We start from the raw sequence: 20,706 nt of genomic DNA, 5'->3' as shown, positions 1-20,706 counted from the left end.
TTCATCTAACATTTGATTTAGTTTCCAGGAATTTCAATTAGCTGGGAAATGGGCAATGCATTCAGCCATCAGACTTTGGCTTGCGGATTATCTAAGATCTGCTCTAAGCTGGAAAAGAATTTCCAGCGCGACTCCGACGACAGCTGCATTTTCCTCTTGGCTGAACCACGTACCACGAATGTGAAAAGTGCTGACACACACGCGCTCCATTCAACCGCCGCCCATTTTCATTTCCCTGTGCCATCACCATCGCCATCAACATCACCAGCTCCATCTCCCCCAACCCGTTTTTAGTGGCTTTTAAACTGCGTTAACGCTCTGGTCGGAAATATTAGTCAGCGGAGCGACCGGCAAACGTGAGTTTCCCAGAATCAGCCATAAATTCGTTGACATTGCTTGGGGTCTGCGACTTGTCTTGGAGTTAATTGTGCCCGGTACTCGAAGATTTGTTGGAAGCTAAGAATAACAAACCTTTTCAGGTGTATTCCTCAATCTTGGAGGTTTATATATATAGAAAGTAGCCCTGACTTCCTCGAGTCCTTTGTAGGTCAGCAAAAACGTGACTTGGTAATTAGTAGGGATTTTCAGACCACCGTTTTTATAAGGCGAACTCCTGTAAAAGGTTTCATGGGTTATTAAACCATACAGGTCATGCATATTTAGCTAAATTCAAATGGTAGTCATTAGAACTGGCCATTAAATAATAATCAAGAATATTTAAAAATATAACATTTAAAGATTAGAAAGTTTTTAAGTGCCCTTAGACGGTAAAATAAATTTGCATGGCTGGCACATTTTTAAATCCAAAGCAAACAGACTTGAAATGTATCTATATCTATAACTATATCTATATCTATCGCCTCTTTGAGAATGATCACGTTCGTACTTCTAGCAATATCAGAATAGTTGCAATTCTTCTCCCACTCATTTCTTTTCAGCTTTCTTCGTGATTAAACAGCGAGACAGCAATAAATACAGGGCATCACTTAGTCGCCAACTCGACGAATGCGTTCTTAGTGCTTTTAATTAAGCAGACAGTGGAACAAATTCAAACCTGGCTTGCCTTTCACTCGCTCAATAAACAAATAATAATTCAGCGGCCGCTCCTCAGTGACTTAGCCCCCCGTTTCGCTGGCTGGCTTTATGTGCAAACTTTTCACTCGACATTTGGTGCGGGGAGAAATTGTAGTTCGTAGCTCGCAGCTCGGGAACCGAAACTAAAGCCGATCAAGAGCCCAAATTGATCCCCAATTCCGGCGCTAGCCCCTCGACTTTGGGCTAATGGCTAAGCAAACACCCAGTCCGCTGAGCTGAGCTCCCAACCCATCTCATCCCATCCCATACTATCCAATACAATTCGAGCTGAAGTTTGGAGTGCGCCGAATCACGCACTGCACTTGACCATTATCCGTTTCCCAGCGGCGGGTGATTGGGGGAATAGAAATAGGAATACCTTGCCTTGAATGCACTAGAGACATGCGATCATCAGATGGGGTTCGGAATAGCTGCGAGTCCATTGCCATCGCGGGCATTGTTGCATTTGAATAACATCGCAGATGGAGAGTTTTGTAACTACTGTTGCTGCGGGTGCAATTACTCATCGCATCTCGAACGCGTGTAATTCAAACCCACCATAACCCACCTCCTCCCATAAAGTTCCATTAATAATCTAGGCTTTAATAGACTTTCAGCTACTAAAAATAAAACACTGTTATTACACTTATATAGCCTTGAAGTTACAGAAATAATGTTATATGTAGCTCTTAAAATTATTCAGGATTTATAACCCATTTTTATATTAGCTGTTAGCTATTTGGCGAGTTTTAACTGCACATTTCCAATGCCTTGTGTTAGGATTCCAAAAGAAATTGTTTTCCACAGTTTTATTTATAGAGCTAGCCGTTTCCACGTTTATAGAGTTATAAAAAACAAAAACAAAAAATTCCAACTTGGGGAATTTAGTGAGTGAGAAAAGTTCAACTGTAGTCGGAATTGTAATCCCAATTTGATAAAATTGCTTTGAGGTCTTCAACCCACGCGAATCCACGGAATTAGTTCGCTTATAGGAATGCAGCCCCGCAAAGTCATCAATTGTTTTAATTTCACTTTAATTTATCGCCGAGAATGCCCAATTTAAAGTTTATGCCATCTAATTGAAAACGTTTTTTGGGGCCTGTCTACAGACCTTGCCCTGGCCTATAGAGCCACCTACTTCGAATTGTTTTTATTCCCATTCCCATATGTAAGTTGCCATTGCCGCGAAAAGTTTTGTGAAAATTTCTTTTGCTATGTATGTTTAAGGGACGGGGAAAATGTCAAGGCAAATGGTACTGCAGTTGAATGGGCGTGGCGGTAAAGCAAACTTACCTTAACCGATTACGATAATTCTCAAAAAGTTTTCATTCAATCGATAAGCAAGGAATTTCCTGCCCTGGAAATGCAAGTTTTGAAAGTTTTCGCATAGCATTTTATATATAGTAGGGGAAGGGCTAATGCTATAGGGTAGCAGACAAGAAGGCCAAACCAAGTGGTCTGCTGCTCATCTCGAACCCATTAAAGACGCCTCGGGAGCAGCTCTTTAGCTTCCTTATGGCTATGGAAGTCTGGCCAGATCAAGTGCCAGACATTTTATTGCCCAGACGCAGCATGAACAGGCGTATATATAGCGATGCAGACAGATGCATCTGGAGATGTTGCATATTGGCGCTGTCCAACAAATTTAGCAACATTTCCTGCTCGATGCGCTCACTTCAAGGCGGTTTTTTCACTTTTTTTGGCTGTGTACAAACAAAAGTTTTCAATTGGACCTCACGCATTTTTAAAATGGGGAGTTTCCAGTTGGGGTAGGGTACACAGCGAAATAAATATCTTTAAAATTAGTTATTTATTGAATATTTCCGAGTTATAAATTGATGAGCTTGGTTTTTCAATGATGAGGTATAAATTTTTTTACTTTGGTATTTTCATATACAGTCGAACTCTCATTACTCAAACCATCATCTAACTTCAAAAAACTTAGTTTTATAATTTATAGAGAATTCAAATTAGAGGAGTTTCACCACCTAAGTTCAATATTTATTGAGTAAAAAAGTAATATCCCTTTGATACTTTTTTCCAAGTGTATTTAAAAAGTTTCTCTAGAAGAAACGAAGCCGAAAAGAGTTGAAAAGTTAAAAGTCAAAAGAAATTAAAGCATTAATTTAACGCCAGCTTTGCTTAGCTTTTGTGCTGCTCTGGTAATTGTTACCTTAGTACCTTTAATAGGTGAGTGTTTGCGAGTGCGTATACACACAATGCACTCAAGGAAGTTGCGCTATTGTTGGCCATCATTAAAAGACAATTTGGAATCGGGGTTTGGGGTTCGGGGTTTGGGCCAAACTCCAATTTAAACCCTCCATATATGTGGGTCTTTGGACCTACGAAAGGCATTTAAAAGCGAAAAGCGAAAGTGTTGTTGGCCATATCCATTGCATTCATTCGTTCTACTGCGATGAAATGGGGGAAATAACGGTTTCCCAGGGCGCCAGGGGAAATGGAGATTGATTAAAAGATTTACCTCGGCCGACGATGATGCATTTCCCTTGATAATTTCCCCGATTCAGCGATTTGCAGCCGGGGCCCCGAGGCGGCCGCTAATGCCTTAATAATATGATAAACTGGCCAAGCCAAAAAAGAGATTAATTTCCAAGACATTTCCCAGCAGCAAGAGAAGCAACAGCAGCAAGTGAGTTGTTAGCCCGAACTAAACGTGGCATGTGGCAAGGGGAATTTTGAATGTTAAACGTTAAACGCTGGATGGGGCATGGCCAAGTTTCCAGAGCAGAGAGCAACGGATGGATAGCCCACCGGTAACCGCTCACCTTTCTGACCGAAAGTCGCTTTTTGATGGCTTTCAGCTCACTGTTTCCCCGTCTCCTCTTTTTTTTTTGTTTGCGCTGGTTTCGGTTGTTTGCAGTGCACGTTTTCCTAATTGCTCCACTTAATCTCCGCTTTTAAGACTTTTCGGTGGTCAGTCAATGGCCCGCAGAGAAAACTAAATACTATTCATATGTGAAAAATGTAGGTACACAGGGGCAGTGCTCCTTTGTTGTTTCCATCCGCAATTTGGCTAAAGATACGTTGAGTGTAAGTGAAAGATGAAAGAAATCTGTTTGCACTGAGAGATCTCTGGGGTCGTTGATCGGTTGCATCTAGAAACCCTTATAGTTGTAATCTTAAATTAAAAGTTTTACTGCAAATGAGAAGATAAAATATATATTTGCTTCCTGGATCCTAGCTGCAAATCCATTTGAAAAAGCCTTGAGCTTTTCTTCACACGATCGTTAAAGGCTCTCAATTGTTCCACCTGTAGCCCGGTAGCTTCGCTTGCAGCGCCAAAAAAAATGAAAAGAGCGTGAGTAATAAAAGTGAGTGTAAAGTTTTTTTAATTAACGAAAGTTAAGGCCATAAATATGGCTTGGAAAATGCATTTCCGAATGTCACAAATACTATAGATATAGCTAAATTTCCATATGTTGGACACGTACGCGAAGAAAATATCCATCATGGTAATTATGCAGGGCTTCGGCAGCCGGAAATTTCACTTTGTGCAGTGAAATTATTTATTGGCTTAAATATTCGCAGTATGCGACAAAGAAATGTCTGCTTGGCAAAGGCGAAGTGTCGATGCCTGGTTTATAATCATCAGGGCTTGCCGCTGCGTCACTTGAATTGTCAGTTACCGCTGCCACTGCCCACGTTTTAGATACTCGTACTCATACTTGTACTTGCAATTGCAATCCATCCCTACTTGTATGCCTTATGATGTTTTAACTACCTCCATGTCCACATGACAGCGGGCACCACATAGAGTCGAAAGAAAGGGGCGTGGGCGGAGGTTGGGGAAAGGGAAGGGGACTGCAGACGTCTTCGATGAGATTAGACACACACACGCAATCACAGTGGTTATCCAAAAAATATATCCTTAAATAACTCAAAATATTCCACACATTAAATAAATATTTATTAATATTAAACGATTGCAAAATCTATTTTATTAAAAGAAACCAATATTAGAACTTAATATCTAACCAAAAATTCAAAACCATTTTACAAATTCCTCTTCTCTGGATATAAGGGGTATATAGGGGTATAACATAAAATAAAGTAAATTTCCTAAGGTAAAACAGGCCACAACTAAAAGCCCATATATTTTAATGTGCCATAGAGAAAGCCCGCTTAAATGTGATTAAATGTATTTAGTGTCTAAAAGCGCCAAAAAGGTAAAAGCCATATTTTTAAAAAACCGGAAATTTATTACCATAAAAGGCCCAGGGGCTCTTAATTTGCCAGCGACCACTGTACTCGAAATAATGTGAGTGCGCCGAGTGGCGACTGTGTGTGTGTATGTGCATATCTGTGTGCTCGAGTGAGTTCCATTGCACTTCTCCTGGGGAAATATCAGGCGACACTTAACTATTAAGCAAGAGCTGGGCGGAGTGTCAGGAGGAGGAGGAGATGTGGAGATGGAGCTCTCCTATTTTTAACCGCATGGAGTGGGCTTGTGCCCCACAGTCCCCATTTCGAGCATCCCCCCCTCCCCTTTTTGCTCCATCCCAGGGCAAGTCAGATCTGCCAATGTCTCAAGGGAAATATAAGTGATTTGAAGAAGGAAGAGAAGTTACGAAGACAGTTAGGATAATACCTAGGTATTTTAAATGTTTGTTCTACAGAACATAATATTACTTTAAATACTTGCTTTCGACTTGGAAAACGTTTCATAATGGAGCTTATTAGAACTTTTTATTAAAATACTTTTATTTACCATTTAACCATAGCCACTACCACTAAAATTTTTTGGTTTTTGGGTTTTCCATACCATTATCTTTAATGGGAAACCCGTAGTAAAATGATATTAATATCTAAAATTAATTTTAAAATAGTTATTTCTACTTGTAAATAATAAAAATATTTAACTTCATGGGAAAACAGCTGAACTGTCACCTCTGGTGCAAGTGCACTGCGCCTAGGCTTTTACTTACACACACCACGGCGACAGGGAAAAAGGGGGCAAGTGGCAAGGTGGTGTCAGGTTGCCGCATGCACCACTCTGTGCCCGCCCCACCACCCATCCTACCCGTGCACCGCTCAGTGGGTCGAAAGTCCCACGACCCACCACCGATAGTAAAATAGCAAAGCTGCAGCGACGACGGCCAGTCAACTTTTGGCTCGGCTAAACAAAAGTGTCTTCGCAGAGCTAAAAATAACCACTGTTTTGACCCAACTTCCCCTCCGACGACTGACGACTCTTTGGCTCCATGGCTCCATGGCCCGATCCTCTTAGTCGCCGGCTTGCTGCGCTTCCTGTTCTGTGTGCAAATCTGTGCCAAATGTTTTCCAAGAAAACGAAGTATGCAAATACATTTTGCATTTAAATTCTTGCTGCCGCAGCAGCAGCAGCACAGCAGCAAGTGCTGAAAATACAGGAAAAGCGGCAAAAGGGGCGGCCTCATTAGTGGCAAGACACTTGAAATTAGAGTTTGCTGTTTTGGCCCCAACTGAACTGAACGTTCGGTGATGATGAAAGTGATTTATGTCCGGCAAAGGCAATGTTCCTCAGCTCCTCGAAGACACGAGACCCGATGTCTGGGTTGGCAGCAGCTTCATCTTGGTTGGAAAACATGTTTGTGGGTTTGCTACTGCACTTTTTTTTTGGTGTTCACACACCCTGTAATTGAAAATGATGAGAGGGTAGGAACAAGGTCCAAGTTGAATATAGAATTCTTTGCATTTTTAAGGATTATTAAACCTAAACCTAATGAATAAAATATTTTTTTAAGAAACAATGGGCGTAACATAGTAAAACTTAAAGTGGTATTAATAAAGAATTTTACAACATCAATATAATTTAAATATTTTTAATAGCGAGTTCCGAAAGTTAGTTCAATTAGTTGGTTTTCCTGGTCCTAATGAAAGTTAAGATATTTTTTCATACAAAATAAATCAAAATTCAAGCAAATATAGGGTATTATTTGATCTAAAAATCCGAATCCACCTGTGTTTTTTTTCTCTTAAAAGAAACCAGATGCAAAAACTGCAGAAGAAGAAGCAGAACCATCTAAAGAAACGAGAAGAAGAAGCTGAAGAAAGAAACAATTGCATAGGAACCCTGAAGTGCACTAGACCTGAACTATTTTTTCGCTTTTCTAGCGCTTTTTGCAATGGCACGGCATAACTGAAGCATATCTGCGCACACTTCTCGCTGGCGCACATAAAAATAAAAAATAAATGCAGAATGTTAATCCCGCAAGTGTTTTAAGAGCGGCTTAAGTATATGTTTTATTTTCGCTTGAGTTCTTTGCGTACTTTAAACTTTTTTCTGACCTACAAGCGGAGTGAGTTGAACTCACCACGAGTTGAGTTCTGTTGCGTGGAGCTAGAGTAACACAGAGAGAGGAGAGCGACTGAATGGGAGCCCCAAAAGAGAGAGGGCTCCAACTCCAATCAGCATCAGCTGTAGTTTGTTTTTGTTTTGATGCGCCACATGGCTGGCGCTCGCTCTCCCGCTCTCCTGCTCTCTGCTCCCCCAGCTTTTGCGCTCTCAGTGAGTTGGGTTTCGGTCGTTGTTTTTGGATCGATAAAACTTCTCGCGCTGCCGTGGTATAAAATGCTTTTCACTTTTCCCACTGCACTTTATTCGCCAGACATTTATCGAAACGTGCACATCTCCAGCGGTCGCACACTCAGAGTACACACATCCATATATTGCTGAACAGCCAATATATCCTTCGAAACGAAAAAAAATCATCGCGAGTGCAAATCAAAAGTTTTCTAGCTTTCTTTGTGAGTGAAGTGTTTTGGGAATTTTGGGAGTTCGGCTCTTGGTTGGAGGCGAAATGTTGCAGGAAAAGGCAAAGGATTGAGATGAAATCCTGACTTACCTAACTAGAGGAATTTTCTCCGTTTTCCGTCCGCTTTTCCTGCATCCCTCTCATTTGCTCTCTCTCTCGAGAGAGAGATGCTGCTCCTTGCATTCTCTCAAAGTTGAGGGTCTATTGATTTTACGCACATGCAGCAGCAGCAGCATCCCCAACTATGAGTCATCGTCCATCCTGCAACATTTCCCCCCACGTGCCTAATCTCCGCTTTTCCCCCTTTTCCGCGTGCGCTTAGATTTTTCCAGTGCGAAAAGTAAAGCAATTGCATCCATCCAACAGAGAGATTATCCTTTCGCAAACAAACCAACAAACAAACAGAAATGGCCGCCTACGCTGCTTTCAAACACGTTGAGCTTTACAATGTTGGCAAAGCCAAAAAGAGGTAAGAAAATGAGCCAGGATAATTATGAACTTTTACAAAAAAAAAACAGAGAACAAAGAATTTGCATGTCGAAAAACAGTGTCAATAAATTTTACTTTGTTAGTTATTTTAATAAAACGCTTACAAAAAGGATACCTAACAAAGGAAATTATACCAATCTGTTTTTGTAAAAAAAAAGTTAATCGCCTTACCAACAAAAGACTGTAAATCACTTGAAAAATGGTCTTTGTTAATATGTTCCTTTGTTAAAAAAGTATCTCCTGAGACTTAAAAGGGTTTAAATTACCATGACGCACAAGGAAAATGAATCAAGGGTGAAACATGTTGTTGCTTAATTTAACAAATAGCTATTGTTATATTATCAATGTTTGTCCAAAATGATTCTTACTAATTACGAAAATGACGAGTTGTCATCAACAAATAAGAATTACACATTATTTCGTTATCAATTGAAGTATTTTATTAGGCCCTATAGCAAATATTTTGTTTTGTTTTAGCATTCCTTCCTATTTTTAAGATTATGATGTGTAATCATATACAACGTTCTCGTTTTAAATATTACTCAACTTGAATGAATTATATCGAGGTTATCCGACGACCGACTCATTTTCCCTGAAGTTTATCAACTGTTACGTGCCGATTGCATACTTTGTTATTGTTTGCCACCGCTCGAGTGAACTTTGATTGGCAAACATTTCGGAAGGCAGCCTCATCTCATCGTGATCTGCATCAACATCTTCATTTTCATCTTCATCTTTATCCCATTGTCTGAGCGCCAGAGCTGCCAGGCCGCACAAACAAACACTGCATATTCATTTGGTTATGTGTGTAGTTTAATTTAGCGTTCATTCACCTCGCCGCCTGACTGACTGACTAACTAATACTACCTACCCATACAGTCTCGTGTGCACGGGGCGTATGTGTAATCTGGGGAGCAGCACTTTTGCAAGCGCCTACTTCCCACAAAACCGAAACCATCGGGGCACCCAACCACCTAACTTAACCACCTAGCCAGTGAACCACCCAAGCCGGCGGTGTTGGTGGTGGCATGTCTTTGGATGTCTCATTGATTTTCCTTTGCCAACGGCCAACTGCCCTAAGGCAAACCACCGCACAAAGCACCACCCCCAACACCCCCCACATATCCCACCTTCACAGTCGTCCACTCGATGCCACCACACGAAAGTCAAAGGGACCGGCGTTCTTTGGGAATATATAGGTACATACCCTTCCATTCTTCGAAGGTATTACAATCTCTTTTAAAGCCATAAAAACAAAAGCCAATTTGCATTTACTAGAAGGTGTTTACGAAATGTTCATTTTGACGTGACATAAATGGTGGGATAAATCTAATTGATTGCACTATTGAGCCATAAACAATTTTTGTTCAGGGAAGTTTATTATTTTACGACATTCTAAACTTTACTACAGCCTATAATAGGCCAAAAGAAAACGTAAAATCAATTTGAGTTAGTTTACGAACTCATTTTTTGGTAATCATTCATGCTGTTAAACGCTAAAACGGATTAGATACACCGATTAACCAAATGATACGAAATAAAATAAAATGTTTATTATTGAACAATCACGACTTATTACGACTAAAAAAAAAAATCATTATCTTATTACCGTTTATCACCGCTAGTCCCAGGGTATTCCCCCATCGACTTTTGCCAGCTTTTGCCCGCCTTTCTTTTTCAGTAAGTTTCGGCTTTTGTTTTTGCATGCAATTCTTTGACCAAGCCCCTGCTGCCCAGCACCACCCATTTTTCGCCTTTCGAGTGGGGAAACAAAAATCGTTACCGAAATGCTTTTTGCTTATGTCTGTTCCGTTTACCACTCTTACGCTCTCGTACCTGTCCCAACTTTGCCTGGGAGTTATAGTTGGCTTCCAAGTCCAAGTCCGCTTCCCTGTCCGCTCGACTGTCCGTCTGTCTGTCCGTCCCGTCCGTCCGTTTAACCGCCCGTTTGTCCGTTGTCCGCTGGTCCGTGGCGGACATTGAACCCCTGCTCACTTCTCTCCGCGGGCATTTGGGATCGGAGATTAGTTTTGGTCGCAGCAGAAACCAAATAGAAACAATTTTCCTTATGTGTGCCATGTGCATTATAAACAATTTGCTGGATTTTATGGTCCATCGATGGGTGGCTGCTGCTGCTGCTGGGGCCAAGTGTGGAAAATGTGTTAATCATTGTCATTGATTGCGATTGTGTAACATACCGCCTTGGACTTTCCCGCCAGAGGCTGAGGCAGAGGTAGAGGCTGAAGGAAAATGATTAATATACTTTTTCTCTGCATTTCGATGCAACGAACGTTTTGTCTGTCCCCCTTTCTTCTTTTCTTCTGCAAAGCCGTGACTTATTATTGTAAACAATCAAATTAAATCTCAAAGGTGCGACGCGCCAAGATATCGGATTGAATTGTCGCTCTTTGTTGCGTTGTATAAGCGGCGGAAATCATGACAATTCATTTTGTTTTATGGCATTGTCTATCCATCTGACGATCATTATACGCTTGAATTCCTTTGCACAATGCCCGCATATCTACTGTTTACAACCTGAAGTTAACCTCATTCTGCAAGGAAAGTCGGCAAACAAATCAAGAATTTCCATATATTTATAACCATATATAATATATATGTATAGCGCTGGATGGGAATGTTTTTTTTGGCGTTGCCAAGTCAACATTTATGTAAATGATTGCAGAACATGCGGAAAACGAGCCGAAGTCGTTATGAGGAATAATCAACAGAAATCTGCACCACCAACACCTCCCCGCTATCTTCATGACCTATTGACAGAGCTGAGCAGAACCGAAAAGGAAATCAAACACATTTCTGTGTAATGCCTGCGTCAATGTAATTCCTGTTGACACGGAAATCGGGCAGGAAAAGTGGGGAAAAACTTTTTGGGGGCCCCCCAGTGGATGTTCCCCTGGTAACCTCAAAAAATATATACTAAATACATGGTTTTTGATGGATACAGTACCTTTGAGTGCCTGACACGATGAATGAGGCTGTTTAGAGTATTCAATTCCCATCGATCGGGTAGCAATTCGATTGGAGGTGGAGTGTTTGTCCTCTCGTCGGGAGGAGCTGCTCAGGCTCTGTCTGAATCTGAATATATTAGAAAGTCCTTTCGCTTTCCACAAAGCCGCAAATTAATCAATACAAATTTATTAATTACATATTTGCTGCAAAACTTTCGCTGCGATGAGTGTGTCAGCAATTCTGGTATGGAATGGTTTGACTTTGGCTTTAGCTGCTGCTCTCTGGCTTTGAAATGCACAATTTACGGAGCCAATCCCAGCTTACGTACGCATATACATAATAATAATAAAAATGCCAGCATCACTATCGGCATCTACATGCGGCTTTTCCAAGCCCCATCAGCTAGCTTTTCCTCTCGACCAGCAGCAGCAGCACAGCACTTTCCTTTGAAACTGTGCGGTTGCACACGGCTAATCGATAATTATTCATCGGGCTCAGGCCAACACTATCGATAATTGACAATCTATGGTTTTGCAGTTCCATGCAACAGCAGCAGCAACAACAACTCCTAGTGTCCAATTATGAATTTTTCATCAAATCCCGCTCCGTCCATTAATCACACCTCCCAAAACAAAAAATACATAAAAAAAACACCACCCGCTGCGGTTTGATTTGGTGCCCTCTTGTGTCTTCCTGCTCATCATCTTTGGTGGAGAAGCCAATCCAATCCTCATCCTCACCCGCTGTCATCCGACACTTTTCACGACCGTGACTGACCAGGAAAACATATCTATTTAAATGCTATTGCTTTGATTGAGATTGAGAGAGGGAAATGGGAAAAAGTGCGTGGACCTGACACTCAAATTGTAGTTGAATCATGGGCAGAGGAAGTCGTCTTTAATTGGGAGTCACAGCAGGAGATTCTCAGATGGTTTGGAATGGAAATAAATAGATTCGATAGTTAATAAAATAAAGATTTAAGGATAGTAAACTGGCTTTATTTTATACTCAAATGAAATAAGATCTTCCTTTTATGGCTTAAATGGATTCCATTGATTAACATTCCTGCAATCACCTCGGCGGATTGAAATGCCTGACAACTCCGATTCGATTGATAGAGATATATATTTTTGCGCCGGCCACAGCTGATTGGATTCGAAAAGCTTTTGAGTGGAAAGCAACGGTAAACATACCGCGCTTGAGTGATCTCCACCGCCAGTGGCCAGTGGCCACCTCTCCCTCCCCCTGAAGAGTGCAGCTCCAGCTCCTCCCCCTTCCTTTTGATCCGCGGGGAAAGTAGATTCTTCGGCATACGTATACATAGGTATTCCCCATTTCTCCGCCGTTTCTGTTCCATTGTGCTTTCTGTTTGATTTGGCTTTGTCCGAAGCGGCAATTATAATGGATTCGACTAATCAACGTTTTTAGGTAAATCAAAAATGGGAGGGAGAGACAATCATAACAAAAGTGGCAACAACAATAGAAGAAAACCGCACACAATTTTCGTGCTTCAGTTGGATTTTCATTAGGCTTTTTTTTGTAGCTCAGTTCAGCTCGGTCTTTATTTTTCAGTTTTGCGGTTGCACGAAGCGAACGGGACACGTTTTAAATGAAACAAAAGGAAGCAGCAACGCAGCCAGTGCAATGCAATGCGATGCAGTCGAGCAGCAAGCATAATGAGCCGAACAAACCCAAAACTCAATAATAAATGGGCAGCAAAAAACAACAAAAAAAACAGTAACACATCAAGTGAACTCGTCCGATAAACAATTACCCGGACATTCAAATCAAGCCGAATCAACTGGAACCTACCTACCTACTCCGAACTCCGGAGTGGAGTGCCAGCTCCATTTTCATTTCCATTTCCATCTGCATCTCTATGATGACCATGATGTACAGGTGCAGTGCAGCATAACGATAGGCTGGACGGACGGACTAACTGATGCTTTATGGACTAAACCATAAAGCTGAGGCCTCCCGACTGACTGGCAGTAAATTGTGCATTTTTATTGCATGATTGCTCTCAGCAGGCAAACAAAAACTAACAAATGAGGAGGGAGAGTCTGGAAGACGCGACTCCTCGACATTCCATTCCATTCCTCTGCGGACCGAGTGAAAATCGCTTTGACCCGACCCTTTTCTCGGGAAAGTCACGGCCCACACGGCTCACTCCCCTTTGTGCACTGTGTATATGCACAGAGCGAATTAAGCCGGCCGTTTGCCAAGTTTAAACAAAGTCATAAAAATCAATTGCAATTAATCAAGTTGCATGTACACCCCGCCCTTGTCCCGCGGCTCCATCCGAATAGCAGCAACTTTATTATAAAACGACATGAGGCATCCGCCCAGCCTCCCTCCTTAGCCACAAAAACTCAGGCATTAGCCAAAAAAATGGAGGGGGGGAAAAAAAAAGAAAGAAACAAATTAACTTTGGCTTGGCAACGGACAACGGACAAACGGACAACGGACAAACGGACAACGGACAACCATTTCAGCCTTGTCTTCTCTTGTCTCTTGGATTTTTTCTTGGCTTTTTTCCTGCCTTTTTCCCCCCTTGTCTTTTAGCCAGAAGCAGCCGCTTGACAGCCAGACAGATCGAGAAAGACGGAGATTTTCACACCACCACCGACCACCATTTTCATTACGAAATTTTTAAGTATTAGTCATAGGGAATGCGTTTTTAGGAACGAGACACGATAATAAGCTTCTTATGCTCCAAATGCATTAGTTTTTTTTTATTTTCCATTTTTTGTGTCTTTGGTCGGCTTGCTTTCCCACACGCTGTCAATACACAAAAAGTTTTCCAACAGCTTTTCGCGGAAGAAGAGGAAGCAGATCTCCGATTTCAACTTTTACTTGTGCGCTCAGTAAAAACGAATTTTGACAGTTGGTTAATTAGAAAACTGTCGTAATGAATTTGGCGTTGAAGTTTATGAAGCTCAACGACAGTGGAAAGAGGACATCTCGAAATGGAAATACTCTTAGTTTTTGGAATGAAAAAGAAGAATGTCCAGAAAAACAGATCCTTAAAAAAAAAGTATTATGAATTATAAGATATTAATAATCTTTATACAACACAACCCTTCATTAGCCATGAAAAATTCGAAATAAAAATCGTACAACTTTTATGAGGTCAAGCGCAATAGAAAGTTAAATTTAATTTCATAATTTAAAAATCGAGAGGCTTACAACAAAAAGTGTCGGTGTGTTTGGCTATCGACGATGATTTGGCTCGGACTTTTAGGCTGGCCACTCCTTCTCGGTGTTGTAATTAATTGACGTCGGGTAAAAGGGAAATCTGGGAAAGCCCCCTCCCCCTCCCACCGATATGTGTGCAAACATAAAACAATTATCGCAGCAGCAGCAGCATTTGAGGAAAAGGAGGAGTGACGGGGAAAATGGGAAAATACCCTAGAGCTGTGCCGAAGAAGAAAGGCCATGGAGAGAAAAATCAAAAAACTAAACCCAAACTAAATCAGAGCGACAACTATCACTTTGAGCCAAGTATTTTCTATATGCACAACCCGAACAACTTTTACCCGAAAAGGTTGTTTTCAAATTTCGCCGTTGTTGCAGGCAGCACCATGCCACATTACCTTTCGCTCGGAGCGGCCTCTTCCTGCCCCTTCCCCTCGATATACATTAATTTTTGTCATCACCCAGGACGGGAGAAGCCAAGGCTCTCAAGGAGCCACCTGCGCACTCCCAGCTCCACCTGGCTGGCGGTCTTGTTTTGTCGCAGATCTCCTGACTTGGTCAACTTTTGCCCGCGGCGCCTGGTGTGTGAAAGGTCTGCCAATGATCCAAAAGTGCTCCAGAAGAGGGGAGGGGTGTAGCCAGATTGGTCCATTCGATTTGGCTCATATTTCAAATTGAGTCAAGCTATTAGGTTCCCAGGAAAAATGCAAACTAACTGCAGTGGAACTAAAAAAATCATCATATATTGGTTTAGATTTATATATTCAATTTAAATGGTTAATTTTATAATATACAAATATATATAAGTTATAATTTATAATCACATAATATTATCTTTATCGTATCTTTCGAAAAAATAAATATTTTGAGTATGTTTCAGAAATAATACTTACACGTTAGAACCAACATTAAACTTAGCTGTTTCCATAAGGTTTCCAATAAAAATTCAAAGTAACTACAGTGGAACTAAAAACTTCACTATATTTAGTATACAAAAAAAATACATATATATTTAAATTGTGCTCCTAAAACTATTCTTTTAACTAAGAACCACCCTTAAGCTTAGCTGTTTCTCCATATTAAAGCATATGTCATAAGAGAACTGAAATAGCGACGCTAAGGCGGTGCAAATAGGTTAATTGCGAATTAGCCCATTGACTGGAGGATTCCAGGGAAGCCAGACCGCGCGTCACAGTGCGTGTGGAAAGTAAATGGCCGAAACCAGCTCAAACGGAAGCCATGCCAAAATAAACTGCCACATTTTCCGGGCACAATAATGGTAATGGTTAGGGATGGATGGAAATATGTGTGTGCATAACCTGGGGCCATTAAAAAAGAGCAAAGTGTCCAAATTTGGCAGAGCCACAATAGAGTGACCTTTTTTTATTCGCACAGCCAGCCGGCCGGCGTGTGGATGGTAATTAGTCTAGGCCCGGCTAACTGGCGAACTGGCTAACTTTAAGCCATTAAGATGTTCGCCATATCTTCGCCACTTTGGCCTGGCCATCCAATAAGTGCATGGGATATTGTGCCACATGTGGCATGGGCCAAAGTCAAACGCAACTTTCGCTTTCCATTTGATCGGGCCGCATTCGGTGGTAAGTTGGTAGGTTCACATGCATGAATGAATGAGAGTCCACTTGGCTTTTCTGGCGGCTTAACTGTTTAAATAATTATTACTTGTTCGTCACTTGCGCAAAAATTGCCCATTTACCGTTGCTTTGTTAGTTTTTCCTCTCAACCCTGCCGGTCCAAACCAAAACTAAAACTAAAAAAAAAGGAAAAGAAAATAATGAAAACAAAGCAGGAGAAACAAGTCTTTGTCAAAAAAGAAAGAGTACAAAAAACAGAAAAAAAGAAGAGTTTTACGCTCGGCTGGTTGTGCTAACAAGCCTGAAGACATTTTAATAAGAACACTTTGCACACACAGCACACAGCAGGCCCGGTCTTATAGAGTGTGCGACAGTTATGATCGCAATTACCCCACACACCAACCCAACCCGAACTGCGAGTGCGAGTTATTTCAGCGATTTCCCCACGCGACGCCACTCGCAAAACTCCGCTACACTGGAAAATTAGATATCAATAGGAGGAATATCATTAGCCCAGATACAGATCTCCTGTAGAGGTTTAATAAAACAATTTAATAGATTCTAGTGATCAGTTCTTATTATTGAAATAATTTTACAAATGATTTGATGGTAAGGTAGAATGGTTTTAAATGATGTATTGATTCAGTAATGATAAAGGATCAAAAGGTCTTTGATAGGTTAGAACCAAAACTTAAATATAGATATTTTATACTTTGTCATTATAATATTATTATCATTGCAAAAGTTTACCTCTTTAAAATGAGTTCCTATATTGAAGTTTCGATTGTTTTATAAATATAAGGCTTTAACTTATATCTATGATTTTCCCTCAGTGTACATATATTGCCCCTCTTTCCCTCTTGCCCACTTTTTCAAGCAGTTCACACACTTGCGGCGGCCGTTTAACGGTTGTTTTGCCTTTGCGGCTGCGCTTTTGACGCTTTGTCATGTTTCGAGGGCCAAGAAAAGCTTGGCACAGAAGAAGCCGCTCTGCAGTGTGGTATAATTAATTAGGCCCAGCCGCAACAGCAGCAGAAGCAACAGCAGCTGAGGCCTTCCTCTTCCGCCGGGGCACGCAATTTGGGTTGCACTTTCTAGCAGGAAGACGACGGACGCACCTTTACCTCACCTCACCACCGCCACCCACTTTTCCCTTTTCCGCTGCACTCAATTCAATTCTACTGGTAGAAAGTTTTAATACCCGAAATGAATGCTAAACTGGGAATTGCCCCTATTATTTATGCTCATTGTTTGGCTCTAGCATTTAGCTGTTAGCTGTTAGCTTTGTTTAAACCAACCGTAATCGGCAGTAATTACAATGCAATTTTGTTAATTATCGCAAAAGTGTAACAAAAGTAGCGGGAATCGCTTGGCGACTCTCACTTTCCTTGGAAGAGAAGTGCGTGTCTGTCTGTCCGTCGGTCGTTTTGCAGATGGTGCATAAAAACGCAATCTTTTAGCCCACTGAAAGCCCGCTGATTTGATTGACGCCCCGAGGAAGGCGTCTTGCAGTAGTAAACTAGCAATAGCAAATGGCCAAGAGAGCGACCAAAAGCAAATGTTGACAAGTGAATGGTCTTTGGCTTTCCGAGCCTGGGGGCAAATGCAACCACCAACCACCATCCACCTTCCACCAGGAGATCGAGTCGAAGTTGGGACTTGGATTCAGCTAGAGCTGGAGTTAGAGAAGTTGGTAGCATCCACAGTTCAGCTAACTGTTGCAGAGTTTAATTGACGTCTCATGCTGGCGGCAGTAAAATGCATTCACAGAAACCTCAGATACACTCGGATAGCCGCAGTCTTCGATGGCCGACAGTGCGGTTCGCAAATGCAAGACAGCTGCGAGTTTGGGAAAATTAAAAGATCAAATGTCTGAGGTTCAGGGGAGAGAATAGGTGGGGTGATGGAGAAGTTTCCCATAATAATTAAGTTTGTATTGCATTAGGAATGATTAAGGATTGTTTTTATTGTAATATAAATATTTTCATCTATGTTTGTTAAGTATAAGAACATGTGTTTCTAAGGAACTTGGCTTAAAGCCCAAATTTAAAGGAGACTTTAAAATAATTTTAAGCTAGCCACATAAATTTATAAATATTTCTAATTATTTAAATGAAGTCATTAGAGTGTGAATAACTTTTTAATGTTCTTGTGAACTTTTATAGCCGTTTTAAAGCAATTCTCCGCACTCCAGTTTATGAATTGTGGTATTAAATATTATAGTCCTGCTGCGTTGCCCAGGCCAATTTTAATAAACAACGGCTACCCGCAGAGATCTGGCACCATTGTGGCCTTACAGATTCAATCCGCACTGTAGCTGGTGGTTTTAGTTTTCGGTTTGGGCAACGTTGCGTGGACGGCGACTGACTGACTGACTTGACTGAGTACTGAGTGGCTGGTGAATGCCACAAAGCATAACATTTTTGGCCAGCCTTTTGTCTCGGCTGCAATTCTTTATGCCAGGGTTTCCACTTAATTGCGATGCAGCTGGAAGATGGGCGATGCATCTTGGCGTGACTTCTAATGCCCATTGAGTGCTCACCCAGCCAGCTCCGTCTTAAACTCGATGAGTAGTGCAGGCAGGCCTCCTTAAACTCCATCGCCAACTCCAACTCCATCTCCATTTCCATCCGCAGTGATGATGATTAGACACAGACATTAAATGCATTTCCCCGCACCGAAGCGAGCGTGTGGAAATTTGTGAATTATGCACTGTGCCATATCAATTACCGAGCGTAAAAGAATGAGCTTGTAATTAATGAGTCTCTATCTCTATTTCTTCTATTTTTTGCAGGGTGCTGAGGCCCCCAGGCGGCGGTTCGAGCGACATCTTTGGATCGGAGATGCCGCAGACCCCCAGGAACGTGAAGAATCGCATGGCGTCCAACATATTCGCAGCCGAGAAAGATAATGGAGTGAAAAACAACGGTAAGTTCCACCCTTTGTTTTATATAGATGTGTGATTCCCCTAGCAAAATGAAAAAAATATATAAACTTTAGTTGCTTGTTCTATGATTTGATTGGAAAATTGTGCCTATGATATAAGATGTCCATAGATGATGCAGTGGATTCTGGTCTATTAAATGCTTATTAAATGTCTATCGTTTTCTTCCCGTTCTCGTTCTTCTTTTTTTCCTTACCCCGCTCTATATCTTTTCTTTTCTACGTATCTTTGCAGTACGACAAGGAGCTCACAGATTCTATTTCATTGGTACTTGAACTATGTCTCTCCCCTTTCCCCCGATTCATGTCAACAACAATTGCACAAAAAGTCCTCCACCTAAAATTGTGTTCACTTTGTTTTCGTTGTCGTCAGTTTTGTGCTAATTTATGTTCCAACGCAAGTTCTCAGCTCGCACTGACACCCGACACTCCAAGCCCGACTAAACCCCCAGAACACAGCTCACCCACTTCCCACAGAAATACTGAAATACTGACCCACTCCCGCTCGAGAAGTTGCAATTCCAACCGGTTTGGTTTGCTTCCTTTTTCCACCTGCTGCCGATGACATTTCGAGTTCAAGCAGATAAAGTCCGAAAGAACTCAAGGCTCTTCTCTTTCAATTTTGGCTAACCTTTGCCATATAACACCACACAATGAAGAAATATCACGTACTTAGCATACAAACTAAAAGTTATGAGATAAAATCATGTTTTTGAATCGTAATATTTATTTACTTCAAGTATTTCATAAAGCAATTTAAGCTAAAATCATTTCCAAGCATTTTAAATTTATACTGATTTAATATCTAGTTAAAAGTAAATAATTCTGCAACACATAAAAAACACAACAGAATACTTAGCTATTTATGTTTTTCTCTCAGTGTACTCACCCATCCACTGTCCCAATTATGTACATGTTTTTAAGACACACTTAAGAAACTAATTTTAAACGTTTTTACTCCAACACAAACTCCACTAATTTGAATGTTTTATTTTCTTTGGTTTCCCCAATTTGTTTTATTCCCTTGGATTTGTTACCCCGCAACCGTGATGATGATGATGCGCAGGTGATGCACCACGTCGCGGCCAGAAGACCGTCGACTCGCACAATCGGCTATTTGGGGAGCCCAACCGCCCGATCACGCCCGGCAAGAACCACATGAAGAGCAGCATTCCCTTCGGCGGGCAGAACTCAGAGGCAGCCGCCGCCCAGAAGCTGCTGACCACCACCAATGGCCACTACAACGGCAAGAGCGGATCGGTGTCCTCGGCCTCGTCTTCGGTCTCGTCCTCGACCGAGAACCTCAAGATGAACAGCGGCTCAAGATCAGGTGAGAATCGATCTCTAATGGGGGGATATCTCGTAGTAGTCGCTGGATTTGAACTCGATCCAAGTATCGGGCTGTCAGAACGGTGAGACAGCCAAAAGCTGGGATTCCGTTCAGTACGAGCCCAGAGCACGAAGTAGCTACACCCATTGTACCCAAAAAGCAAAGCGCTTGAACAAAATTTGATCCATCGAAATAAGTTGTGAATTTACGTACGCTCTTCTGCATTTATAAATTTGTATATATTTTTTACTGCACACACGCACGCACTAAAATCTCTAAAACTACTCGTCCATCGATCTTGGCTAACAACTCCCGGTGTTTTATCGTTTCGCGTCAGTTTTCCGCAATATGAGCAGTG

General features: G+C 41.5%; 1 protein-coding gene across 8 annotated transcripts in view; it reads left to right on the top strand.

Annotated features, from left to right (window-relative positions):
• The window catches only part of Jupiter (microtubule-associated protein Jupiter), a 30,551-nt gene that overhangs the window by 8,126 nt on the left and 1,719 nt on the right, over positions 1-20,706 (top strand). For 2 of the 8 annotated variants that reach the window (XM_017143523.3, XM_070216309.1), the window contains exon 1: positions 20,449-20,703. In XM_017143523.3, the coding sequence (XP_016999012.2) occupies positions 20,697-20,703 (7 nt within the window). In that variant the 5' untranslated portion in view covers positions 20,449-20,696. Of the gene's footprint in view, positions 1-7,671; positions 7,822-8,151; positions 8,299-18,869; positions 19,004-19,253; positions 19,287-20,084; positions 20,349-20,448; positions 20,704-20,706 lie in introns of those variants that run through there. The other 6 variants (XM_017143517.3, XM_017143516.3, XM_017143520.3 and 3 more) reach the window with 6 other exon arrangements.

This window comes from Drosophila takahashii, chromosome 3R, assembly GCF_030179915.1.
Source record: "Drosophila takahashii strain IR98-3 E-12201 chromosome 3R, DtakHiC1v2, whole genome shotgun sequence".
Lineage (NCBI taxonomy): Eukaryota > Metazoa > Arthropoda > Insecta > Diptera > Drosophilidae > Drosophila > Drosophila takahashii.
This window is presented reverse-complemented; position numbering and strand designations above follow the sequence as displayed.